Below are 26,152 nucleotides of genomic sequence, written 5' to 3' on the forward strand. Positions count from 1 at the left end.
TTTCTCAGGTGGTCAAAGCTTTTGCCTGACTTAATCATGCTCAGGGGTTACACTTATACTACTACATGGACGACCAGCTTCTGTTATTTCATTCCGAAATGGAGTCTTCATGTCACACTCATCTCTTGTAGGAAGCTGCTCAGGTTGGATTATCAAGCTAAAGAAGTCTTTCCTGACTCCTACCCAATAGCTTGTCCACTTGGAGGTCTTTTTCAATTCACACCTCAGTTGGGCCCAACCTTCTCTTATTCGACTCCACTTGATGTAGCTTTCAGTTCTCCATGCCCTTGCTGCTCCTTCTCTTACTACTCACGAGGTTCTATCGCTTTTGGGGATGGGGGCTTGTCCCCTTAGTTCAGGCACATGTGTTGTCTCTTCAGTGGGCTCTGCATGACTAATGATATATTGCTAGAGATCTCTTGGATTCTCCCTTTACCCCTCCTCCTTCCCTCATCAATAATTTGCATTGGTGGCTGAATAAGGCCCACACACCTTTGGGTATACCACTTCCTCCTCTTTGCCCGGATTTTCATCTCTTCATCAGTGCTTCCATAATATGGTTGAGGGGGGGGGATGGGTCGATCAGCAGGAAGCTTCTAGACAATGGTCTATGACTGAGTGATCTTACTATATCAACATCTTGGAGCTTTTGATGGCACAACAAGCTTTTTGATCATTTTCTTCCTATAATCAGGAAGCAACTTGTCAGGATCCATTCTGACAATTCTACAATGGTAGCTTATATCAACCACCAAGGTGGTACCCATTCTCGTTCCATTTGTGGTCGAATTTTGGATCTAATTTTTTGGGCCCACATGCTTGGGATAAGTCTCCTGGTGTGTCATGTTTTAGGTGCTTTCAACCTCGTTGTGGATCATCTTTCCAGAGCAGACAAAATATATCCCACGGAGTGGTCCCTCAATCTTCAGGTTATTTGTGGCTATGCTCATAGTGGGGTACTCCTCAGATGGATGCATTTGCCACCTTTCTCAATTCCAAGTTACCTCTTTTTTGGTCTCCAGTTCCTCATCCACAAGCCAGGTTTAGACCAACCAATAACTTTATTATTTATCCTCCCATCCATCTTCTTCCCCTGGTGATTTCAATCATCTGTGCCTCTCCATGACAGGTTTTTCTGATTGCTCCTTACTGGCCAGCACAACCCTAATTTCCTTGATTATTTCAACTTTGTACTGCTCTTCCATTACCTCTTCCTCTCACTCCATCCCTTCTATGTCAACCTTGTTTACTGGTATTTCATCCTGACCTCCCTACCCTCTGTCTTCATGTCTGGCTTTTATCAGGTCCTTGGCGAGGAGATCCAGATTGTCTTGGTTGGTTGCTTCCTTTTTAGCTCATTACATTTGCCCTTCCTTTTATCAATGTCAGTGGAATGTATTCTGCCATTGGTCTTTGAGTCAGGGCTTTTCACTTTCTCGACCCACCATTCCTGTTATTACAGATTTTCTCGCTTGGCTGTTCAATCATGGGACTTCGATCTCATCTATTGCTGGATATCGAGCAGCCTTTTTCCAGGCCTTCTGTCTTTCCCGGTACCATTTCACTTTTATTTCCGATTTGATCCAGATAAGCTTCTATATTCTGCATGTTTTCTTCATTCTGACATTGCCTGCATAACTTCCTTCTGTGGTTCTCGTTCCCATATTTTCATCCCCTGGCAACATTCTTCTGTTCATGACTTTTCTCCTTCAACACTTACCTGTTGAGCTTGGCTTTTAATTCCAATGGCTTATTCCTCCTTGTCTCCTTATTTCCAAAATCAGTTCCAGTTGTTGTCACATCAGATCAGGCACTTAACCTTTTCCCTGACATTTCATCTCTGTCGTCTGTGAGAGGAAGTTCTTCAAGTGAGCATGTGGACTACTCTTCATACATTCATCTCCCACTATTTGCATCGGTGGCTGTTTCTTCCTCGTTTTCTACCAGTCACCATCCTTCAAACTTTGGTGAGACTGTGATTGGTTAAGTTATCTTTTTTAATATACATTTTAATTTCCATCAGGGGCATGTCCTTTTTTATTTTCAGGATCCCACTCTGTGGCAAGCATTGCCTTCCCAGATATACTTAATGTATCACAAATCTGCACTGTAAGGCCATGATTCTATCATAAAATACAATAATACCATGGCCAATAAGGCATACTGTTGAGATGGGGTTTAATACAAGATTGCTAGTAGGTTTTTCTCTCACGATATATTTGCTTCATTAATATGCCTGTTCTGAACTGTACTAACCCATGGACTTACATGGGTAAAACAGAAGGAGCTAGCTGCCTATCCTTGCCATCCCTTCGATCGAATAAATCAGAGGCAGCTTGCTTTTCAAAATAGGGTTTTCATGGTCACCCATTGCACTGTCTCCAGTGTTGGCATTCCTCCAGACTCTCCACCAAATTTTATCCCCCTTATTGTTCTAGTGGAGTATGGGAATCCTTGCAACTTTCCAGTTCTGAGCCACTGGAGTGTTGGACCATGGAGGTATCCTCCTGAATGTGATCTAATGCTAATAAATAAATACACAACAACCATTCAGTTGAGATAAGGTGGTGGTCTTCTGCTGGTGTTGATGATGCTGATCCTCCACTCATGTGCTCCATCTCTATATGGTTGGTTCGAAGGGTTGATATTGTGCCCAGTTTCTGTGACTGTCTGGAGGGTGAAATTGTGCATCATTTATAGAGGCGATCTGTTTCCACACAGTGGTACCTAGAAGTTAGTGATGCACTTCAATGCTGCATGGCCCTGTTCTAGGCAATGAAATTACACATGTACAATACTATATGTGCTCCATTTCTGTATAGTGGGCACTGATGGTTGATGTTGTGCCCATCCTCTGTGACATCTAAAGGGTGAAGCATAATATAATTTATAGGGGCAATGCACTTCTGTGCAGTGGTACCTGAAAGTTTGTGATGTACTACAATGCTCTACGGTCCTCTCCGAGGGGATGATGTTATGCAAGTCTACTAATAAATATGCTCCATTTCTGTATGGTGAGCTCCAAAGGGTGATGTTGTACCTGGCTTCTGGAGGGTGCAGTTGCATATTATTTATATGGGCAATCCACTTCTGTTCAGTGATATCCAGAAGTTCGTGATGCATTCCTATGCTGTACGAACCTGTCTGAGGAGATGATGTAGTTTTGTAGTTGATCCATCATATTGCAGTTCACTCCTTCGATTGGGATCCCTCATCCTACCATGATATGGATGTCGGTTCCTGGTGACTGGTTTTGGATTTTGAGTAGGACCAATTAACATAAGTTCTCACACGTGCTGCCTATTTTTTTTTCTATTCCTTACTCGGTTTGCCTCATGATCACAAAATGGGGTGATGATGTTGAAGGAGGCAATAGTTCTCCCTCTGATACTCCACCTCAAGGAGTTTTTGTGGCCGAAGTTGCTGTTGCGCAGTGGTGTGCCTATTGGATTGAGTTTTAGTATGGTGTGACCTCCGAAATGTCTTGTTAGTTGGGAATTGTGTACATGTGGTGCATACGATCTGTCGCACCCTAGATATCCTACACCTTGGAGCACATTCAGTTTCGTATTCCCTCACATTCTGTAGAGAATTCATCTACAGCCTCTCTTCAACAAGACTGAGATTATGATATAATGTGGTTCAGATTCCAATCCAACCATCTTCTTTTCCTTTAGGATGTGCTCCTCCACTTTTTCTGCCAGTGTCTGTGACACCTCTTTTCACACCGGGCAAAGAGTATATCTGGTACAGAAGTGGTGCTCCCAAGTATGGTTCTTTATTAAGAGGATAATCAGTATAAGGTGTTCTTTGGATACTTTTGAAGGATGCTTTTTTATCCCTTGTGCCACTCCCTTCACCTCTTGAAGGTGGGATGCTAGCTATATATGTGAGCTGAGGTAATGCATGCATCGAAAGTTATAATTTTCCTATATAGAAAATATATTTCTGATAGATACTTACCTTCTCTCACACCTGCCCTGCCCACTGAAAACTGGTACCTCCTTTTCTACCTAAACTTCAAATGATAGTTCAGTAGAATCAAATATAAGGAATGACACGTGTCAGGAGGGTATGTCGCACACCTATTTGTGGAGGATTGTTGCATGATGATTTTCATGCGAGGCGCAGGTTAACCACAATAATCGTGGGGTATGTGGAAGTGAAGGCTTGTGACATATGAAACATTCTTTTCATACAGAGAGCAGCACTGAATGAGAGTATCTATATATTTGGGAAGAGGTAAGTACATACTGGAAATATATTTTCAGGTAGGAATATTATAGCTTTCATGACAATTTGATTTCCATTAATCAGTTCTTGGAATAATTGTAAACAGTAATAATCGAAACACTAATTTGAGTAATTGATTATTTTCATGACATCAATCGATTAATATTTTAATGTATATTATACTGATTGATGTAATTGCTAATTCTAGGTATTCTATTATACTGACTAATTGATCAAATCACTTAACTCTAGCCAAAATGAATAAGTTTTATAATACAGGTATGAGACTGAAGTTCTTGATGGGTAAGCCTAAGTAAATGTAAAGTATGGGTGTAGGAGCAGGTTAAATTAAGGACTTGTGGAACCCAGGGCAAATTTTTTATGGGGGGGGATGCCATCAAAACTGAACTTTATGAATAAGTCAAACAGTATTCAAAATTATTTTTAAATACTTTTTGAGGAATGCACAAGCACAAAAATTGGGTGGATAATATACAAAGCCCTAATTTTAATATTTTTAATAAATCTATACTAATAAAACAGTCTGGGTGTTTGAGTGTCAGTCAGTCATGCCATAGCTCCAAGAGGAAATAACCTACAGACCTGAAACTCTGAACAGATACTAAGGGAATTCTGGGGGTGTGCACCTGGGGTATTATTTTTTTATACACATTTTTTTTTATCTTTCTAAATTAAATTACTTTTTTATTTGCGAGCTTTCGGCCATCTTACCAGAGCCTTTATTGGGCAATAATGCACTTAGCAACAATGTATTGGGTGATAAAACTCTGTTTAAAATAAGTATCTAGGCAACAGTCACAGCAGTAACTGACATCTGGTATTAAATGCATAGAATTATGATGAATAAAGAATATAAATTGATAGCTTCTATATAATAAACATAAGGAATTTACAATTATAGGTATTATGTAGAGAAAAAATACAGGAATATTTCATACTTCGATTAATACATTGTATTTAATTTTACATCGAAACCATATAGATACTGTATAAGTTTTTAAATATTGTCTTTGATTTTAAATTACAAAGTACTTTGAGTAGTTTGGCTAGCTGAGAGAGTGATTGTTAAATTAAGGGCTGAACAAGAGCTCGGGTTTTATTCCATACAATGTTTTTAAAAACCTGTTGTTACAAAACTGTTATTGTTCTATATTTTATAAAACAAAGGGTTTTTTAAAACATTTTGTTATGAAACTGTTATTGTTTAACATTTTTGAAAAAGAAACCATGCATAAAAGTGTCACAATTCTTATTATCATTTCTGCCAATAATGTAAAACAATAATTTTATAACAACAGGTTTAAAAAGAAAACACATATAAGTGCTAGAAATCAAATTATTGGTGGAAATTATTATATTTAAATGCTTGTTTATTTGTATCTAAAAAACTATTTTCAAAATATGTGTGAGGTTCAAGAATTTTATTATAAAGTTATTACAAATAAATCCTCATATAGAAAAAAATTTGACTTGTATATCGATCAGAAAAGTTGTAATAAAAATGGTAATTTCGCATTTTTATCATATAAGAGTTTGAACAAACTCAATTTCTGATTTTCAAATTAATAAAAAGTCTTTTTTAATAAAACACTTATTACCCATGCAATGAAAAAACAAATTTGATCTTATTTCAAAAAACATTGAAAGATATATGAATGATGCAAAACTTTCATTACGTTAAGTTTGTGTCTGTCTGTTCACATCTTTCAGCCCATATAAAAGTATGGAATAAGTGTATTCAGGTTTAATATCTATGACATAAGATTTTTAGTGTCAATGAAAACTATAAAATTTAATTTTTTCCACAGAAGACGGACTGGATTTTTGGTCTTATTTAAGTGGAAATAATGTCAGAAAAATGTATGTGTATTTTATAGAGATATGTGCTGCTGTTGTGGTGTCAGAATAAAAAAATTTATCAAATGTTGTCGTGTGTACAGACAAACAAGACTAACTTTTTTATAGAATAGGCAAATAGAACCTTCAAAATTCTTCAAAAATAAATTGGTTTTTATTCACTTTATTTTGGGAGGGGAGAAGGGAAGTTAGGTATGATTAACATTTCTGGTGCTGATTATGTATCTCAGAGTAAAATATTGAGAAAAAGAAAAACAACTCTGATTGCCAATCACGAGCAGCAAAATGTATGCAATAAAAGTGACAGTGAGACTCCATAAGGAGCCAAAAATGTTGTTTATCCAGAGGCATTACAATGATTTCATTTATTTTCTTTAATTTTTACACTCTTAAGCCATTTATCTCACAGAAATATGCCCATTTGACATGTATTGTTACATGAAAAGTGAAATTTAAATCCTTTCTGTTTAGAAATAGTTAAACATCGGTCCTTTGTTCAGGTAAGGACTACTAGTATAAAGTAATGACAATGAATATTTTTAAGTGGCCAAGCAAATTGCTGTTGTCATAGTGACACAGTTCCAAATATATGTTTTTCAAGATGACATCTAATGCTTGATTAATTTTTTCATTTTTCTATTAGTTGGGGAGCCCCTTTTAATCTGGGAGAACCCAGGGCATTTGCACCCATTTGCCCCCACTCACACTTCTGTTGTAGACCACTGGTGAAAGTGCTTAACTTTATGATATATTTTTTAAGTATTTTTAATAATATTCACTCAGAATAAATACAATAATATCAATATAAATATGTAACTTTGGTTATAGATTTTATTTTGAATTAAGTACAACTTTATGTAAATAGTTTTATCCTTTTACATTAAGATTTTATTTGAACAACTTAGATCAGACAGTTATAAGTTTTCTATGGGCTCCTGATCAACCCAACAATTACAATAACAAACAAAACTGTGTAGTGCTGGATGGTGGGAGGAAATGGCTTTGGAATGATGTAACCTGTGACCTGGATTTTTTACCATGGATCTGCCAATATGGTAAGTATTTTATTTAAAACAAGAGTTTAGCCCCTTCCCAGGGTTTCTATGATTCACAATCTCTAACAACTAACTGACTGTTGGGAATTTTAAAAAGCTGAATTTCTTTAGACATTACCAAATTTTCTTTCATAGAGACAGTAATATTTTGGTGTGTTTCCCATTTACTTGTAATCACTATCTATTTTATGATGTATTGCATAAAGCACAATGGATCTTGTTCACATGTCTTTGGTGAAACTTTAGTTAATACTGGTGGTATGTTATTAACAATCCTAATTTTTACATTGGTTTACAAGTCACTTTGATTATTATTATTTGGCTTATCAACCTTTATCTTACAGTGATCATATGATCTTGTACCTTTCTGGATTGAAAAAATAATATCTACTCACTTTATATATATAAATATATATAATATTGCTTCAACAATTCTTCCATAAATCCAGCATCTTGAAACCACTACTGTATATGTACAATTTTATGTCTGACCTACTTAATGTCAATTAATATGCAACCATTTAACCTTTATATATGTCCTTTTTGTAGTATTGAAAGTATCAAAAGATTATTATCAATTTTCTGATACTGCCTTACAAATGAAGTGAATTAAATCATATAAACATCTAGAGAACTGTCTAAAATTATTTGGGGACTGAAGAAAGTCTCTGATCAGTCATCTAGATTTTTTTCTTTTTTTTTACTACAATCTCAGGCTAACATTGGAGCCTCAGAATTATGGTAATGAAAGTTAAGAAAAAAAGACTTCATTTAAGTTGTTTTGAAATGCTACTAAAGTAGTGGTACATGTAAAATAAACATATCTTTTAGACATTCAAATTCTTTTAAGATGAAAAAGTTGAACACAATATTTGATTAGTTTTAAGTTTTAATTTAAGTCTGTTTTTGTTTTTTACAGAAAATTATTAATTTATTATAATGTAAAAGGTTAAATTCATACTAGTTGTGAATAATGTAACAAATAGTAAATGTTAATCCAAAGTGAGTAATACAATGCAAGGCAGTAAATTAATGTCACAGAATATCATGATTTGTGCCACAGATGTTTACAATTTTTAACACAGTATAAACTCTGGTGATGATTTTAGCTTGCTAGGTTAAGCAAAACTTAATTTTAAGGTTTGTTTGATGAAACATAATGTAAGGTTTATTTGGGAGAAATTGAGTGGTAACTAGAGTTTAGATAGAGTTATGATGAACAGAAAATGTCAGCTCTTTTTTGTCATTCATAAATACTAAAATCTTTAATAAAACTATTTACCAGCAACAGCAAAAGATCACATTGAATTTGAATTCAAAATATAACAAGCAATGTTTATGTTGAAACCTATTTATTAGTTTTGAAAATTCAAAATTACAAGCCCTTTAAAGGCTAGAAACATTGAATAGGAGATAATTTGTCTAAAGTTCACTTATTGAAATCATTCACATGTGTAATTAATTACTAGCATGCTTATGTTATTATATTATATGATATATTTATTGGTGATGGTACCCTTCTGTCATAAGAAATTTATTTTAACATTAAATTTCATATTTCTCTTGTTTATTTGTATTGTTGAACTGAAATGTAAAGTGACTGCATGTATATTTAGATCATTAAAATGTATGTTAACTGTATATTTATTTAGATCATTAATTTGTTGCAATGCTTGCCATCAGTTTGGATTATAGTATATAATGCACATTTGTAATGAATATATTGTTGATAAATTTATGTTATAATCTTTAAAATCTGTGACAGATTTATAATTATGGACTACCAACAGTCTTTTCGAAGTTAAACTGTTGTGAGAAAATTGTTGGCTGTTTCTTCTATACATACAACAGTTACAATGTTATTGTGTTATTTCATCATCTACATTGAAAGCCAGTATGAGCCCCGGGACAAACATCCTTGCCGGGCCCCCTTTCTCTCTCTCTTTTTTAACATTTTCAAGAATTTATTAAAAAGAAGATCACAAATTAGGACAGCAACGAGCTCATAAAACCAGACAAAATTATAGCAGCAGCCATTTTTACCTCACAGTATAAGCGTAAAAACATTAATACAGTAACAACAAATATCTGTTAACTCTATAAAGTAACAAATACATATTAATTATTACTCATATTATTATTTCAGTCGTTCTTAATGTATCAAGCGTCTATATGCAAAGAAAAGCCAAAACTATGGTTTTTATCATTAAATGAAGATATAGCCTAAAAATGCTTTGCAGGCTTTATGGCATAACCAGGTTTAATTTGCCCAGGCCCCTGGGCAGTTGCTCCCTTTGCCCCCCTGTTGGCAGGCCTGATTAAGATGATCGAATTATTTCTGAAATGTAATTGATATTTTCATTTATTTAAATAACTCACACAATGGTACCACTACTACTATTTTTATTATGTAATTAGGTTGACTATGTTTCTCTAATGTACATATATGTGAAACTTAAATAAATTTTAGCTATTTTTGCTTCTGTGAGACATTTAATGTCAAATTAATCTAAACCAATAATCCATGCTACCTCTGTAACTAAGAGGGATGTAGATTGTTAAAAGTATTATACAGCATCCTTAAAAATATGCTAACAGTTTAGACAAGGATGCTTATAAAATGATAAAACTGCTTGATATTTAAGACACTCTGTGTTTGGGAGGTTTAAGCATGATATAAGCATTAATAATGTGGTCCCTAATACAGGATTATTTATTTCTTACACATTTAAATAGTAGGACCAAAAGGTAAGATGGTGAAATTGTAAATATCATATGGAGTTAAGACATGGTTTAATGTTTAGAGGTGATTTAAATATCTGATACTGAAGAACTTATTCTGTGCAGGTCCATCAAACTGTGGTACTCCTGATAGAAAGGAGAATGCTACAATTCTGGAGGAGAATTTCAGGGTAGGCCAGAAAGTCACTTATGTATGTCCAAATGGAAACATGCTTGTTGGCAACAAAACAAGGACATGTGCTCCAGATGGATTCTGGACAGGGTCAGCACCATCATGTAAATGTAAGTTTTCCCTTTGACTATTAGTCAAATAATTTGATTTATTGTAAGCCATTGTTAAATCTTCAATATGTTTTGTAAGGGGTTGACAGGCTTTTCAGTTTTAAGTATTTACTTGTATACTTAAACCTTTGACTAAAAGGCTGTTAACAGGAAGAAAGACATGCACAAAAACAATCATGGTTAGAAAACTGGAAAAAAAGAACAAACAAGAAAGTGCATAATAATTTTATACAACTTCTATATTATTTATTCATCTCTGTACTCATGTAATAGGCTGCTTTCTGTCATGCATTGGATACATCAAGTTTGTAGATACTTCAGCATTATTTTATGAAAGTCCTTTGTACAGTTGGAAAGAAGTGAAATAATTCCATATTATTATTTTTACTTGGTTGAAAGTGTAGTTTAAGAAATATTTGTGCTAAGGTTACTGTTAGGGCAACCATAACCAGTAGTGGTATAACATGATTCCAAGACAATACCATACCTATTCACACAGTTAATTTATCTTCCCTGCATGTCTGCTTCTAGTGAACTCCCACCTAATCTCATGAGAATGTATTGTGAATTATACTACTGTCTAATGACATCATTACGCAGCAAAAGCCCTCCACCTATAGGAGGGCAATATATCTCCTTGCATACTAACTACCTCTATACATTTACACTCATGAATCTTCAATCTTTTCCTTGGCACTGAACACATCAGACATGTTTTTCTTTTTCAATTTAATGAGGTTTGTGAGGTTTAAGGAACTTAATTTTACCTTTTTCTATGAACTATGGACTCACTGGTTCATGTAACATCTACTACTTGTGTGGGTGTATAATTTCCTCACAAGGGATATATAACAACTATGGCTTCTGAAGGCACATTGACTGAGGATAATGTGATGGCCATTGTGCTTAGAGTATTGGGTTTCCTTCCACAGTCAAGACCTTCAGCTCCAGTCCCTTCTTCAGGCATTCCTTTGTTTTGAGGGGAGAATGAAGAGGATGAATTTGATCACTTATTTCCTCCTCCTGGCTATTCTTTGGGAACTTCTCTCCATATTGAAGAGAATCCTTAAACTTTCTTGCATTATCAGGACTTAATATCACAAGTATGTACCATTTCTTCTCTTTCCTGTGCCATATGATTCTTCATGTACCTTTCTTCATAACCCTAACCTTAAGCACTTTCATTTTACCTATCTTGACACTGGCATTCATGTTGGTTCCATCTTTGACCAACAAAATTCCTACAACCTGAATTCCCCTTTCTCGATTTCCAAAATTTGGAATCTCTCTTGCCTGTTTGGAGGGTGGAATCTTTGTTGTTGATTTTGCCCTTCATTGCCCAATACTTCTATCTTTGCTTGATCCTTTTTGCTATACTTCATTATCCCTCCTCTCTACACCTGATGTCTAAAGCACTCTACTGTGTCCTAGAGGATTTTTCAGACAATTCTTGTTCCCTTCTCTTCACCACTGTGATTCATTCTACTTCTTCTGCCCTTTCCCTGCTACATTGGCTTATTTTGCTGTAAATTGTTGGGTAGGGATTTTTTTTTTCCCAGTTTTTGGCTTTCTTCTTCCTTTTTATGAGATCTTTGCCTAACCCCATTTCTTTGCCCTGAAGTTTTTGGGGCATTCCTGATTCTATAGAATCATGGGTGGAAGCAGTCCATCATCAATTCTCAGTTTCATCCTTAGTTTCCAGACTGTTCCAAACCCTACCTCCACCTCTGTACCTTGACCTAGTTCCTCTGTTTCTCATCTTTCAATTTCCACTTCCCAATCTTCCTCTTCTACCCATCTGACTTCTACCTGGTATCAGACTCGTCAAGCTTGTTGGTAACTACCCAGTTGAATCGGGTCCTGTGGGGCCTGTATGTTGCAATTTCCATGTCTTTGGCCCAACTTTCCTATAGACAGATGAGTTATTCACATTTTTTCTCACAGACTTTCTCTTTAATTCACCCCCCCCCTCATTTTCTTTTCTCCTCTCTCTGATCCCATCTGTCTACAACATGTAAAGGAGGTGGTGTTTGTCAGTACTTCCAAATCTTTCCTCACTTCCACACAATAGCTTGTTCACCTGGGAGTGTTTTTCAACTACTTTCTCAGCTGCGTTCAACTTTTTTACATCCACTTGTGAGCTATTGAACTACTTGTCACCAGTATTCTTGCCTATGCTACTCATACTGCATGAGAGATTCTATCGCTTTTGGGGCTCATGGCTTCACTGGAAACCAATTAACCCTTTGGGTTGCACACATATGTGCCTCCTCCAATGACCCTTGTGCTACCAGTGGAACCACTCTTGGGAAGCTTTAGCCTCAATAGTTCATCTGTCTTCTTCTCTCTACTCAAGGATCTGTTTTAGTGGCTTGAGTGATCCAATACCACTATCAATATTCCATTACCTCCACCTAATCTGGACCTGCTTCTCTTTCTGGTTTGGGAGCATCTTTGAACCACAGTTGCACATTGGATACATAACCCTAGGACTAGTTCTCTCTGCATATCAATGTGCTCAAACTTCTGGCACACCATCAGATGTGCTACCAGTTCTTACTTCTCATGGATCATTTAGTTATAATCCATTCTGATAAATCCATGGTTTTTTTCCTATATCAACTGTCAAGGGGTACCTAACTCAGGAACTTTTGTTTTCAAACTCTGGACCCTTTTATTGGGCCAGTTCTCAATGAGTTCATCTCATGTACCTAGCATTATGATGAACATGGTTATGGACTGCCTCTCTCAAATGCATCGTGTTCTGCCCATGATATGGTCTCTTCACCCCAAGGTTTTCTGTTGGGTGAGCTCTCTCTTGGAAACTCCACTCATTAATACCTTGCCACCTTTTTCAATTCCAAGCTTCCTTGCTTTTGGTCTCCTGTTCTCCCATCCCTTGGCCCTGGCTATTGATGTTCTCAGCTAGTGTTAGTCTCACCTTTCCTTTGTTTATATCCACCTCTCTGTTGTTTACCATGTGTATTGGCCTTGATTCGCAACACTCTTTATCATGTCCTATTGGTGGAACCCCTCTGGCCAGTTCAATCTTGATTCCTTCTTCTACACTGCCTGATAACCAAACCACCTCTCCCCTACCACTTTACCCTCTCTCTCTTTCTTCAAACACACACAACAGTTCCATTAAGGGATCTTAACCCTCTACTTTGCATTTGGGATTTGTCCAGTCCCTCACGTATACAACCAGACTTGCTAATTGTGTACCCGTTTTCCTTACTCATTCCTGTTACCCTTCCACTTTGTTTATCTACCAGCATAAGACATGTCTTTTGTCATTGTTCCACATCTTATATATATATATCACCTTCCTTCTGACCATCTAACTATCAGCCATCTCTCTTCTTTCTTTGCCTAGCTGTTCAAATGGGGATTAGCTATCTCCTCCATTGCCAGTTATTCTGTGGCCTTCTCAGTAAAATTTCACCTTTCTACATACTGCAAGGTGTTTTTCTCTCCAGTTCTCTCCACCTTTTTCCATTCCTTCTTTCTTCATAGACCCCTTTCCTGCTCCCATGCCTGACTAAGACCTCAATGTCATTCCAATATAATACATTCCCTCCACTCATATAATAGCTTTTCTTGTCCAGTGCTGTCCTCTATATGTGCAAGTTTTGCTCAATTTCAATATGATGTTCCACCTACCCCCATGTGTTTAAATGTGGTACAGCTGCACTGTAGCATGCAAATAAGTATGTGACAGCCCTACATCAATAGCAGGGCACCACACCTTTCTAGTGCTGGTGACTCCCTCTATACTGTAGAACCCAATTTTCACTTCTCGATTTAGCATATTAGAGTGCAGAAATATCTCATTTTTTGCTTGTGTTTGCTTCAATGGTTTTTTTCAAATATTTTGTAGAACAGTAATTTTTGTTGTTTCCAGGTTATTACTTTGTCATCTCTACTTGAGCTTGATACTGTAGGTTGATCTGAAAATTGTCATTCTCAATTTGAATTATGAATTCACAATTTCACATTGCAACAACTACTACTGCTGTTACTACTGCCACTGAACCTCAAATTGCTCAGGCTTTGGGCTCCATTCTTTCTGTTGTGGAAGTTACATACAGTCTTAGTTTGCAGTGAGTTGGAGTGTGTGATGCAGCCTGCTGTGTCTCCTGACCAAAACCAGACATACCATTTCCTGGAAAACTCGGGTGAGGATGATGAGGATTTAGATAGCATGTTTTCACCTTCTTCATTTGTCATGAAATTCTGTGTCACACCTGTGGACAATTTTAGACCTCCTCCTGCATTCTTTGATATAGTGTCCCAGATATATTCCATTTTGTATGTATCCCCTGTGTCTTTTAATTCCTCCTCTTTCCTCCTACCTGCTGCTCTTTCCTTGAATTACCTTGTTTTCCCACCCTCTTCAGATATCAAGGTCCATGCCAATCAATTTACATCACAGTTACCAATTTCATTTGGGATCAGCATGCCTCTGATTCCTATGCATTAGTATCATCATTCAGACTTTGCTTTTCTAGACTCACAGAACTTAAGAGTCTTTGATTCAGGTGTGAGGATCTGACCCTGATACTACTTTGAGATTTTCCCATCTCTGTTTGACCCTCACCCACCCTCCTGTATTACCTCTCCTCTATCCATCTCTTATCTAAGGCTATCCACCATCCCCCTGAAGGCAAGGTTGAGAATTTCATGTATCTCTTGGCTCATTCCTGTGAATCGTGTAAATTTGAGAAAATTTCAATGGGGAGGGGTAGGCCTCTGTGAATCTTGCCGAGTCCTAAACTTGGTTCATTTTTATATTTTGATATATTTTTGTAGTCTTTTACTAAATTGTACATACTTATGGATTTGCTTTGCTGATGATTTTTAGATTATATTAAATTCTGAGTCATTTCTAATCAAGATGCATTATGGAGTAAACATTGTTGTAACTTCTGAGCATTGATAATATCTACTAAAATGGATCAAGTATTGAAAATAATTGATGACAAGGAACACCATATGGTTTGAAAGATCCATAAAAATTGTAGAGAGACTTGGAGGTAGGCATGGATGGATAAAGATGTCGAAATTGAACTAAAAAGCATGAAAGGTGAGACAGTGAAAGAGCAACATGTGCTTGGTGAATTTTTTCAAAAACATCCATACTCCTGGCATAGAATTTTGCTATATTTATCAAAATGTGACATTAAATATGTCACACATGGTATTGGTGCATTAATAGACCACATTCAGTTGAAATGCCACAAAAGTCAATGCATGTCACTGCTTCTATCCACCACATAACAAATCATTTTGCACAGCTAACATCAAAGGAGGCACCTACAGTAGGCAAAGAAGCTACTGCTACATCTGATATGAGCCAGCAGATCCATACAATTCTAGCACTACTAGCTTTGATGTCTGATAGAATTTCTACTGCATCTAGATGCATCTACCAGTACTTGGTCATTTATGTTGAAGATAATAAGACAAATTTCACTATGATTTTCTGAGCAGGTGACTCCAAGAAATGGTTTTAATTGCATTTTTGAAAGTGAAAACCTTGCAGCTCCACCCTCTTGAAACCTTATTTAGATTTAGATGAGTAATAGAAACCCCTCACTGGGGCATTTCCCTTGGATCCCAATGGGGGCTGCCAGTCCCCATACCTCCAGGCTTCCTGTGATTTTTCTCATCTCCTGTTCTCATCCTTCTGAGGTATTTTTGGCAGATATTTGCTCCCTCTTGTTTTCCATGTTGGTGTGCTTATCTTCTTCTGCCCTTCCCCTAAAAACTTGGCATGTCTATTGTTGGGATCTCCTGGGTAGGGATAAGCTTTTAGCTCAAATGTGCTTACCCATTTCTTATTTGCATGACCTTCATATGGCTCTATTTTTGCACCAGTCAGTCTTTGGAGACCTTCCTGACCTATTAGAGGGCTTTGCCTGCTCCATTTCCTGTATTTCACACTCTTCCTTCCTCACTTTTGCTTGTTCCTCAGGTTACTCAGGAAGATGACTGAACTTTCTCCCCTATTTCCTTTCCTTCTTTTTCTTACCTCTGTGATTGATTGAACCAAGACAGACTATTGTGTCCTGTTAGTGCCATTCATTGCTACTTATCATCTACCTCACACTTTCTAGGCTCATATTACTGACTCTTCATTCCCTGGGATTCCCCTTCTTCCTGGGACATTTCTCCTTATACTCTTACAGATTGGGTCCAACTAATTCTTCATTTGGTTTGCTCATCATTGGGGGTTTATGCAGATTGTTCCACATTTCATCCCATTAGATTCATCACCTCTCTCTCATTCCCTCACTGTTCATCTCCAATGGTTGCTGGATGAGATCTTTCAGATGGACATGCGGACTACTACTCACACCTTTGTTGCCCACTATCTTCACCATCTGGTTGTCTCAATTCCCAAAGGATACCACCTGCCTCTATTTGCTATTCTACAATCTACCCAATATTTCTAGGCTGGTGAGTATGTTTCTGTTTTTCCTTTTTACAACATTTGCTTATAGGATCCTGCCAGGCTGGTGGTGCCTCCCAGGGTATACTTATTTTCGAAAATCAGCACTGAGCCGGGATAATGGAAAGTACTCATATCATCTGCATTCATATCCACAAGACCATTTGAGGTATCCTCATGGTATATCTATATATCTGACTATTGACATTAGCTTAGCTTATGGTTCAGTGTCATCAAGTGTTTGTAAGACATCATCTGCTGTTTGAGTTAAAGCAGGATTTTGGCATTTTCTTCATTCAAGCATTTGTGGATGAATTTCATGCATTTTTGTGTAATTGTCAACCCAAGACATTTCTATTGTTAATCATTATCGTTTAACTAGACAAATTGTTTGTGTTTAAAGGTAAGCACCTTGTACAGGGAATTAATGTGCAGCTCAGGATATTGCTGTAATGTTACACGTTAACACATAGATTACATGGGATTGAAAATTGTGATTACTTTGAAAGATGACAATGTGAAAGAAATAGCCAGAAATACTAGTGACACCAGATGACACTCTCATTCTGAGCTGAACTATGCAAGATGAACTCTGGGAATGAGAGTGACCAGCCGAAGGGGAAGAGAGTATTTTATTATTTTATTAATTGATATTTTTTCTCATTCATCACTGATGTGGATGCTTTCAAGAATAAGTATTTATCTATAAGTAAAAAAGAAGTAAGTAAATGCCTCAGCAAAATAGATGGAGATTGAATTCATTGCTTCTTTCTGCTGCTAGTGCTTATACTAGCATAAATTGTAAAATTTGTGAGAGATAAAGTATAGATCTGTTGGTCATGATCACTAAATACTTTTGTTGTGTCACTCAGTCAAGCATTTGCTACTACACTTGGTGTACTTACTTTTACGATTTGCTTTTGTTATCACTGATTAATGACAAAATACAGGTTATTTTGAGGGCCATTTTAAAGCAGATTTTACATTAATGACTTTGATACAAAAGGTACACTTAGGCCAACATTTTTTTTTTTCTGGTCAAATATTTTCTGGAAAGCTTCACATGGTTTTAGTACCAAAAGTAGGCAAAACTGTTGAACACTGGCTTGTTCAAAAGGCTTGTTCATTATGCTTGTTCATAATGTTCAGGATAAACAATACATTTGTCATTTGTAATTTTGGAGAATAATATATAATATATATATAATATATATTTTGTGCATAGTGAGCAAACTGTGTAAACAGAAAATACTACATTAGTTTTTCCTTTTTTTAATTTGGACATAAAATTACCTATTTGTGTGATAAACTTACAAAAGATTTATTTTTTGATTTTCAGTGTAAAACTATATTTATATAAAAACATTTGGTTGTGTGATTCTGTGATGATGAATATATAACATTTTTCTCTGGATCATTGTAATATCTGCATTAGTGGTGATTCTGGGAATCACAATGTTTCAAATTGGCTAGTTTCATTAATTTTTGAATTATAGAATTTACAGTTAGATGGTTTATGTGCATTCTTATTTTTATTTAACTTGTATAATTTACTTCTAGATGTGGACTGTGGCAGTTTATCAAATATTGAAAATGGAAAAGTTGAATATCTAGAAGCTAGAACAAATTTCAATGCTACTGCACATTATGTTTGTGATCAAAACTACACGCTAGTTGGGGAAAAAGTTCGAACATGCTCCGGAGATGGCAGCTGGGACGGAAAAGAAGCAAAATGTCTATGTAAGTGTTTGTTTGGCATATAGCTTCATTATCAGATAGGTATGAAATTTTTCATTAATGCATACTACAGTAAAAGTAGATAGAACTATCAATAGATAGTCTTGTTATGAATTATCTTATAATCAGCACTTAATTTCTGCTGTATTTCTCTAGATCTAAGGTCTGGAACCTATTTAGGATTTTTTTAATCTAAAAGTTGAAGTGCAATAACTAATTTTAAGACTGTCTGAGTTACATTGCAAATTGATATTTGACTGACATTTTTAACTGCATTACTCTCCTCCAGCCCCATTCCAAGTAATAACATCACTAACTTTTAAAATGTTATATTCCGATACGGTACTTACCTCTTCTCACAAGACTAGCCATTCTTATTCAGTGCTGCCTTCTATATGCAAACTTTTTATTTATGCATGCCACAAGCCTTCTGCTCCCCCTATTGGAATTACAAGATTCCAACATGTCTCTAATGCAAATCATCATGCATCACCTCTTCACCAATAGGAGCATGACATGCTCAGGTGACAGACGTGAACCCCCTCTACATTCCTCTATCAAACTATCATTTCTTGTTTGGCAGCACTTGTGTTTGGATGTGTTTTTTGTTTGTTTAAAGATTCACGTTCTGCTTATGTTTCGTCATAAAGTGATTTTCTTTAATTTATTTAATTTTCATTATGATTGTTTCTTCAATTTAACAAAATTTATCAGTTAGTTCCAGTCGCATTATTCTTTTTCACTGCTCTAATTTGGTGAACTCTTATTCACAATGAATTCTGAAGTTCTTATTCCCACTTCGGGGGTCACACCAACGACTTGCGTTATTTCTCAGGCCTCAGGAGCGGGTGACCCGACAGTAGATTTTCTGCATTTATCCATCAGAAAGTTGAGTGTTGCATGGGCCAACCTTTGTCCTTGGACCTCGCCCCAGTTCCTCAACAGGCAGAACCTGTTCAGATTTACAGGGACTTGGATCATCTATTTCCACCTCCTGATTTTACTGTACCTTCCCATTCCCCACCTGAATGATCAGTTAGGCCAAACTCAGTCTTTTTGAATTTGTTTCTCAAGTATGTGATGTTTTATCCCTTTCTCCTATTACTTATGAGCCAAGTCCCTCCTCACTACATGACTAATCTTTCTACTCTTTTTATTTTCCTCCCTCCCCTGATATTCAGGTTCATGCAGATTAATTTATCTTGCTGATTGTCCCTTTTTGAACCAACAATTGTTAGGTTCCATACTGCCTGTTTGGAGTGGGGGGGGGGGCTCCAACATCACCTGTCAGTCTGACCCATGCCAAGAATTCTCGCCTGTGTCTTACCTTACAACTTTTATGGTATTCTTCTTCTCTTCACCTCTTCTCTGAGGCTCTCCACGAAAATCTTGAGGGGTTGAGGGGTTTTCTGGGAATATCGTTTCCCTTCTTCCCTCCACATTAGCTTGTTTGTTGTCTTCCACTCTGACTGAACATATGTAGTTTCTCCGTTGTTGGAACCTTTTAGGTCAGGATACAGATTTGGCTCAGGTCCGTTTACTGTTGCTTAGCTTTAGGATTTACATATGGCCCCATTTCTGCAATGATACATTTTTGACAGGATCCCAGAAACAATAGCATCATGGATGACATCAGTCCAACAGCGATCTATCCTTACCAATATTGTTGCACATTTGTTTTAATCAGAGCTCCATATGCCTCCTATTACCATTTCCCATCCTTCCCCTTCTCAACTCTTACCTGTCCCTTCTCCTCGGGGTGACTCTTCTCGTTTTTGTTTTTTGATGACACACCTCAAGTCACCACCAGTACCAGTGAGTACCCAGTGGGTTCTAGTCCGATGGAAGCTCGGCTTGCCGATTACTTATTGCTGGGGTTCCTTCTTGAGGATCAATGAGTTCTACAGGTTTTGTCAGAAGGATTCATGATCCTCTCCTTTTCTCCACCTTTCATGTTTCCTTCCCTCTGTCTCGAAATCCCGTGACCAGTCAGGGTCTGTTGGAAGTGGTTCAGGAATTGCTAACTCAGCAGTCATTGAACCTGTTCTACATCCTTCAACAGGTTTTTATTCCCGACTTTTGTTGTTTCCACAAAAAACTGGGACTGGAGGATGGTCATAAATAGATCTCACCTCATCAGCTTCATTCATCTGCCCTGGTTTACAATGGAGTCTTTTCTTACCCAGAGGTAGGCGTTTTCTCTGGGTTTATGGACGACCACAGTGGATCTTGCCAAGGTTTATCTCCATATACATATATATCATCTCAGTCTCATTCTTATCTTTGTTTTTCCATCTTGGAGTGGTTTATCAATCTCATGCACTAACATTCGGGTTTGCTTCACCTCCTTATCTTTTCTGTCAGGTAGGCTGAGTATTTGCTCAATAACTTCATGTTCTGGGGTTGAGTTTCTCTCTTACATGGATGACTGGCTTCTTCTAGCTCATTCTGAATTGGAGTCGGCCAGCCAAATATTGGGAACCCCCTTTAGTGACTGTTTGAGTGGGCTTGTTAAACAAACTGAAGAAGTCCTTCCTCAGACCTCATCAATATCTCATACTTTTGGGGATGTTTTCGACACTCCTATCAGTTGGGCTCAACCATTTCCCGTCCAGTTTCATTCTATGGACTTGTTACTTCACTATGCCTTCTAGGTTTCATCACTAACTGCTTGTGAGGTTCTATCTGTTTTCAGATGTTGGATCTCTTATCCTGGTTCCAAGCACATCACATTCATCTTATTGGATGTCATGTGCTGGGTGCTTTCATTCTGGTCATGGTTCATCTTTTGCTCCCCAACCTGGTATATTCCACAGAGTGGTCATTAGACCCCTCGTTTTCAAGGATCTTTGCTATTGATAGGGTTATCCCCACGTGTATGCCTTTACTATGGGCCTCAACAACAAGTTACCTCTCTTTTGGTCTCCTGTACCTCATCCCCAAGCTTTAGCAGTCGATGCCTTGAGCCAGGATTGGTCACACAAGTATCTTCAGCTGGTGATTTCTCTCATGCACTCCATTTCTTGCTGGGTCCTCCTGATTCCTCCTTATTGGTCAGTCCAGCCTTAGTTCCATGGTTCCAGGGACTGCTCCTCTCCCCTCCTGTCTCTCTTCCATTTTCTCCCTACCTTCTTTGTCAACCTAGGTCACATGTCTTATATCTCACCTTTCATATCCTGCATCTTCATGCCTGGCTTTTGTCTGGTCCTTGGTGAGAAGATCCAGGTTCACACGTCAAGGCACCTCCCTGTTAGCTGGTTTCATCCATCCATCTGGCATGGAAGTGTACCAACACAAATAGAAGGTATTCCATTGTTGGTCTACAATTAGGGGTTTCCCGCTGACCAGCCTATTGTGGCTCATGTAGCAGAATTTCTCGCCTGGATCTTTGACCGTGGGTCTTTGGTCTTGTTTCTTTGGGATATCAAGCAGCTTTATCCCATACCTTTTCATATTTCCAGATGCTATAGAGTTTTTACTTCCCCTGTCCTTACAATACTCATGCATTCCTTCTGGATAAGTTGCCCTCTCAGGTGACCTCCCCTTCGAGATTGGGATGTTAATGTGGTCCTCCATTCTCTTACTTTACCTCTGTTTGAGCCATTTTCCTCATTTTCCATGTTTCATCTTTCCCTTAAAATATATTATTCTCTTAGCCTGTGGACACTGACTGTCTGATTTGTTTGCCTTTGATGTTTCACATACCCTTTATCACCCTACTTATCTCTTCTTTATCCAGATTGTTCATTTCTCCCAAAGATCTTGGCAGTTTGGGAGAGTGATTCCTCTTTTCTCCTATTTCCCTTCTTTCCATTTCCCATCTTTATCCTCAACCAGATCTAGATAGGCTTCTCTTCATTGTTTTATTGCCTGTACTGCTTCCTTCCAGGGTACACATTCTCAACTCTGGTATCCTCCTCATTCCATGATTTTTCACCTTCTACCCTTATCAGTTGGGTCTGTCTTTTGGTGGAGTGGCCTATTCTTCCATACCTACTTCCTCCCAGAATTTGTTCCAGGTGTTCTCCCATCAGATCCAACACCTCACTTTTTCCCTTGCTACTTGTCTTCATTGTCCAATGGAAAAGATTTTGCAGTCCGGCATGTGGACCACACCCAGTACATTCATCTCCCACTATCTCCATCATATCACGGTTTCTTCTTTGTTGGGGTTTCACCTACCACCTGTGGTCATTCTTCAGACTTTGGTGTGACTCCAACTGGTAAGTTTTATACTTTCTTTATTTTTAGGGGGCCTTTCTATATTTCTTTATCCTATGGATCTTTCTCTGTAGGGAGTGGTGCCTCACCAGGCATTCTTTAACTCAAAATCCACACTGTCAAGCGTGCTTTATCTTTCATGGCTTTGCACGCTCACTGTTGAGATGGGATGTTCCACAAGATCACTTGTAGGTGCATGACCTTGTGATATTTTGCTTCATAAACATGCTCTTTCTGGACCATACCAACCATGGTCTGCATGGGTAAAACAGAAGGGGATTGCTGCCCATCTCTGCCATGCCTAGAGTGAATAACTCGGTATGGTCTGCTTCTCAAAATAAGGTTTTGTGGTCACTCATTGCACTTCCTTAGGTGATGACTTTTCTCTGGACTCTCCACTGCATCGTCACCCTCCTTTCTTCAAGTGGAGTATGGAAATCCTTACAATTTTCCGGTTCAAACCCGCTGGGGTGGTTGACCATAAAGGCACCCTGTTGAATGAGTTCCACACAATAATCATTCATTTACAGAGTAGGGCAGTGGTGTTCTGTGGATGTAGATGATGTGATATCCTCCTATTTGGGATAACCATTGACAACAGAGGGAGATGTCAGAATGCAGTTCCTCCAATGATTGGAAGCCATCATTCTACCCTCATGTGGATGTTGGTACCCCACAGGCACATTTTGGATTAAGAATGAACCAATCAAATTAAATCCTCACACAGGTTTCAGGTTGTCTATCTTCCTCCGTCAATTTCCTCCATCTGTGTTGTGGGTCACAGTGGATGGTACATGGAATTGTTCCGGTTCTTGGCCGTCCCTCATCCTCTCTTACAAGGATGTTATTGCCATTTGGAGGGTCCCCACCTGTTTCACAATTGGGGAAGTTGATTGCATATGACAGATACCGGATGTCAAGATCCTGGAACAATAGCTCACAGCTAATCCTCATGTCACACCTGGGAATCGGAGTGGTTCTCAATCCTCCAGTTCTTGGGTTTGAGGTGAAGATAGTATGATCCTCATCCTACTCTCATGTGGATGTCAGTACCTAGGGCATATCCTTTGTTTACCCACCTTTCTCATCGTGGGATTGAGTTACAGTATATTTCTGTGGTTAGGATCACATTCCTGCCACATTCTTTCCCATCCAGATGTGCTTCTCATTTTCTACCCTTATATCTTACACATTCCACAGTTAGGTGAAGAGCATACCTGGCTCAGAAGGTGTGCCATTTCCCTCTTTGGATCTGAATCTCTCATTTCCAGGGGAATCCTTCAGATGCTTTTGGGATACTTCTGTCTTTTCCTTGCACTGGTTCCTCCTCCTTATCAATATGGGATTCTAGATAATCTTGTGAGGGAGGTAAGTACTGTATCGGAAGTTATAATTTTCCTATACTGAAAATGTATTTCTGATAGTTACTTTCCTCTTTTCACACTTCCCACCCTTCCTCCACACATTTCCCCAGTGCTGACATCTTCTGCAAACCTATGTCATGCTCTATTGGTGAGGAAGTGACACATGATGATTTGCATGAGAGACATGTTGGAATCTTGTAATTCCAATAGGGGGGAGCATAAAGAAAAAGTTTGCATTTAGAGGGCAGCACTGAACAATAATAGCAAATTTTGTGAATGGAGGTAAGTACCTATTGGAAATACATTTTTAGTATAGGAAAATTATAACTTCCAAAACTCAGAATCCCTCTCCCGTCAATATGGATCTCATGTTTTTTTTTCCAGACATGAAATATTTGTTATAATAACTTAATGTGATATAGAATACTACCTTGATTTCTTTTCATGGTCTCCTGCTCTGCACAAAGTGTTAAAAGGACTGAAGGTAGTTCTTGAACATAAATTAAGGGTAAACATATGACTAAAATATTTAGTTTCTAATTATGTGTTGGCTTAAAACTTAGATATACCAGTATTAGTAGAATTAGGTTGGATTTTAAATAACATAGCAAGGTTTTAACATTATTATTGCACTTGTTAATAAATGTTAATATTAAATGATGTTTTAGAAATCTCAAAATCTTGTACTTTCAACAGTTAACCAGTGTCCAGAACTAGAAGCACCACCTAATGGTTTTTTGGAGGTCACAGGTCAGACAGCTGGAAGCCAAGCCAAATATAGCTGTGAGAAAAGCTACAAACTTGTTGGGAATGAGGTTAGAAATTGTGAACTTGGTGGCAAGTGGACTGACAGTGCTCCTCAGTGTAAATGTAAGTTTGAAGTTAATAGTTGCTGTATTTTAAAGGACCAGTGTTGTCTATATTAACATACAAAACATACTGAATATCATTTTCCTTAATTCAGAAATTAAGCTTCACAGCTGATAATTAATGCAATGGTACAATTAAATTAATCAAATTTAAATACATAATTTAGTCAATGCTAAATAGCCAGAAATCATATATACATATATACATTGTTGGTTAGCATAGATCACACGTGGAGGTACATTATCTTTAATAAAGTTATATTATGGTATAACTTCAGAATGTTTATAATAATAGACAGTTTTACCAACAAGTCACAGACACCTACTGTAAAGAGTCCAGCCCATCCACACATAAGTAAAAACATGAAAATTGTGAACTTACCATCGTTTGATGTTTGTTCTATTGTTTTTATTTTTTGTTGATAAGTTTTTATAGTTGATTAACACTAACTAATGAAACTTGTATATACTTTAGTTTCAGAGTTTGTCCATATTTTAATTTTCTCAGTTTCATTAATTATGTTATAACAAGCAGAAAATCATCTTAAAGCACTAAAATATCCATACTAACATACTAGAAACATGACTGAGGAAGTTTTCTTTCATGTTCAAGTACTGAATTATGAAAACTTATAATTTCCTAATCTTCACACAGTTATCGACTGTGGAAAACCTGAATCAGTAGCCCATGGGGACTTCGACCTCGTAAACAAAACTACCACCTACTTGAGCAAAATTAAATATTCGTGCCACATGAACTTCAGTCTTGTTGGAGATAAAGAGAGAACGTGTCTTGACACAAAATTGTGGAGTGGACAAAATCCAGTGTGCAAACGTAAGAAAGTGGAAAAACCTGTTTGTTTAACCCTGTCACAACAGGCTCATGTATTTTACACAACCTTGTAACCTCCATGTAATCATGGTGGTATACATATTAAATCTCTGAAAGTACTTAGTGTATCTTTACAAAGCTTGGGAAGCTTTTAGTAAACATTAAAAGTCTTTTGTAGACAAACAATCAGAATTTCTAATTACATATTTTTCTAAAACTTTGTCCGTCATTATATGGAGTTATAGTTTTGACTGCCCTGAGTGCAAAGTGATTTTTATGCTAAGATTAAAAATTCTTTTATTCGTCTGAAAATTTTGAAATTGCATTTGTGTAATCCCTAAAACCGCCTAAATAAATTTCAATTTTTTTTCAGAAAAACTTTATATTTTATCTGTTACTTTCTATACTGTAACTCTTTACAGGGTTGGTAGATTTGACCAACCTCATAACCACCTTAAAAAAAGGAAATAATTCTAAATTACCTT

General features: G+C 37.2%; 1 protein-coding gene across 3 annotated transcripts in view; it reads left to right on the forward strand.

Moving 5' to 3' along the window:
• The window catches only part of LOC106460333 (CUB and sushi domain-containing protein 3-like), a 107,901-nt gene that overhangs the window by 51,430 nt on the left and 30,319 nt on the right, over window positions 1–26,152 (forward strand). For all 3 annotated transcript variants that reach the window (XM_022387432.1, XM_022387426.1, XM_022387442.1), the window contains 5 exons: window positions 7,017–7,166; window positions 10,014–10,190; window positions 18,205–18,384; window positions 24,663–24,836; window positions 25,491–25,670. In XM_022387432.1, coding sequence (XP_022243140.1) covers window positions 7,017–7,166; window positions 10,014–10,190; window positions 18,205–18,384; window positions 24,663–24,836; window positions 25,491–25,670 — 861 coding nt within the window. The remainder of the gene's footprint in view (window positions 1–7,016; window positions 7,167–10,013; window positions 10,191–18,204; window positions 18,385–24,662; window positions 24,837–25,490; window positions 25,671–26,152) is intronic.

Source organism: Limulus polyphemus, unplaced genomic scaffold, assembly GCF_000517525.1.
Source record: "Limulus polyphemus unplaced genomic scaffold, Limulus_polyphemus-2.1.2 Scaffold33, whole genome shotgun sequence".
NCBI classification, from domain to species: domain Eukaryota; kingdom Metazoa; phylum Arthropoda; class Merostomata; order Xiphosura; family Limulidae; genus Limulus; species Limulus polyphemus.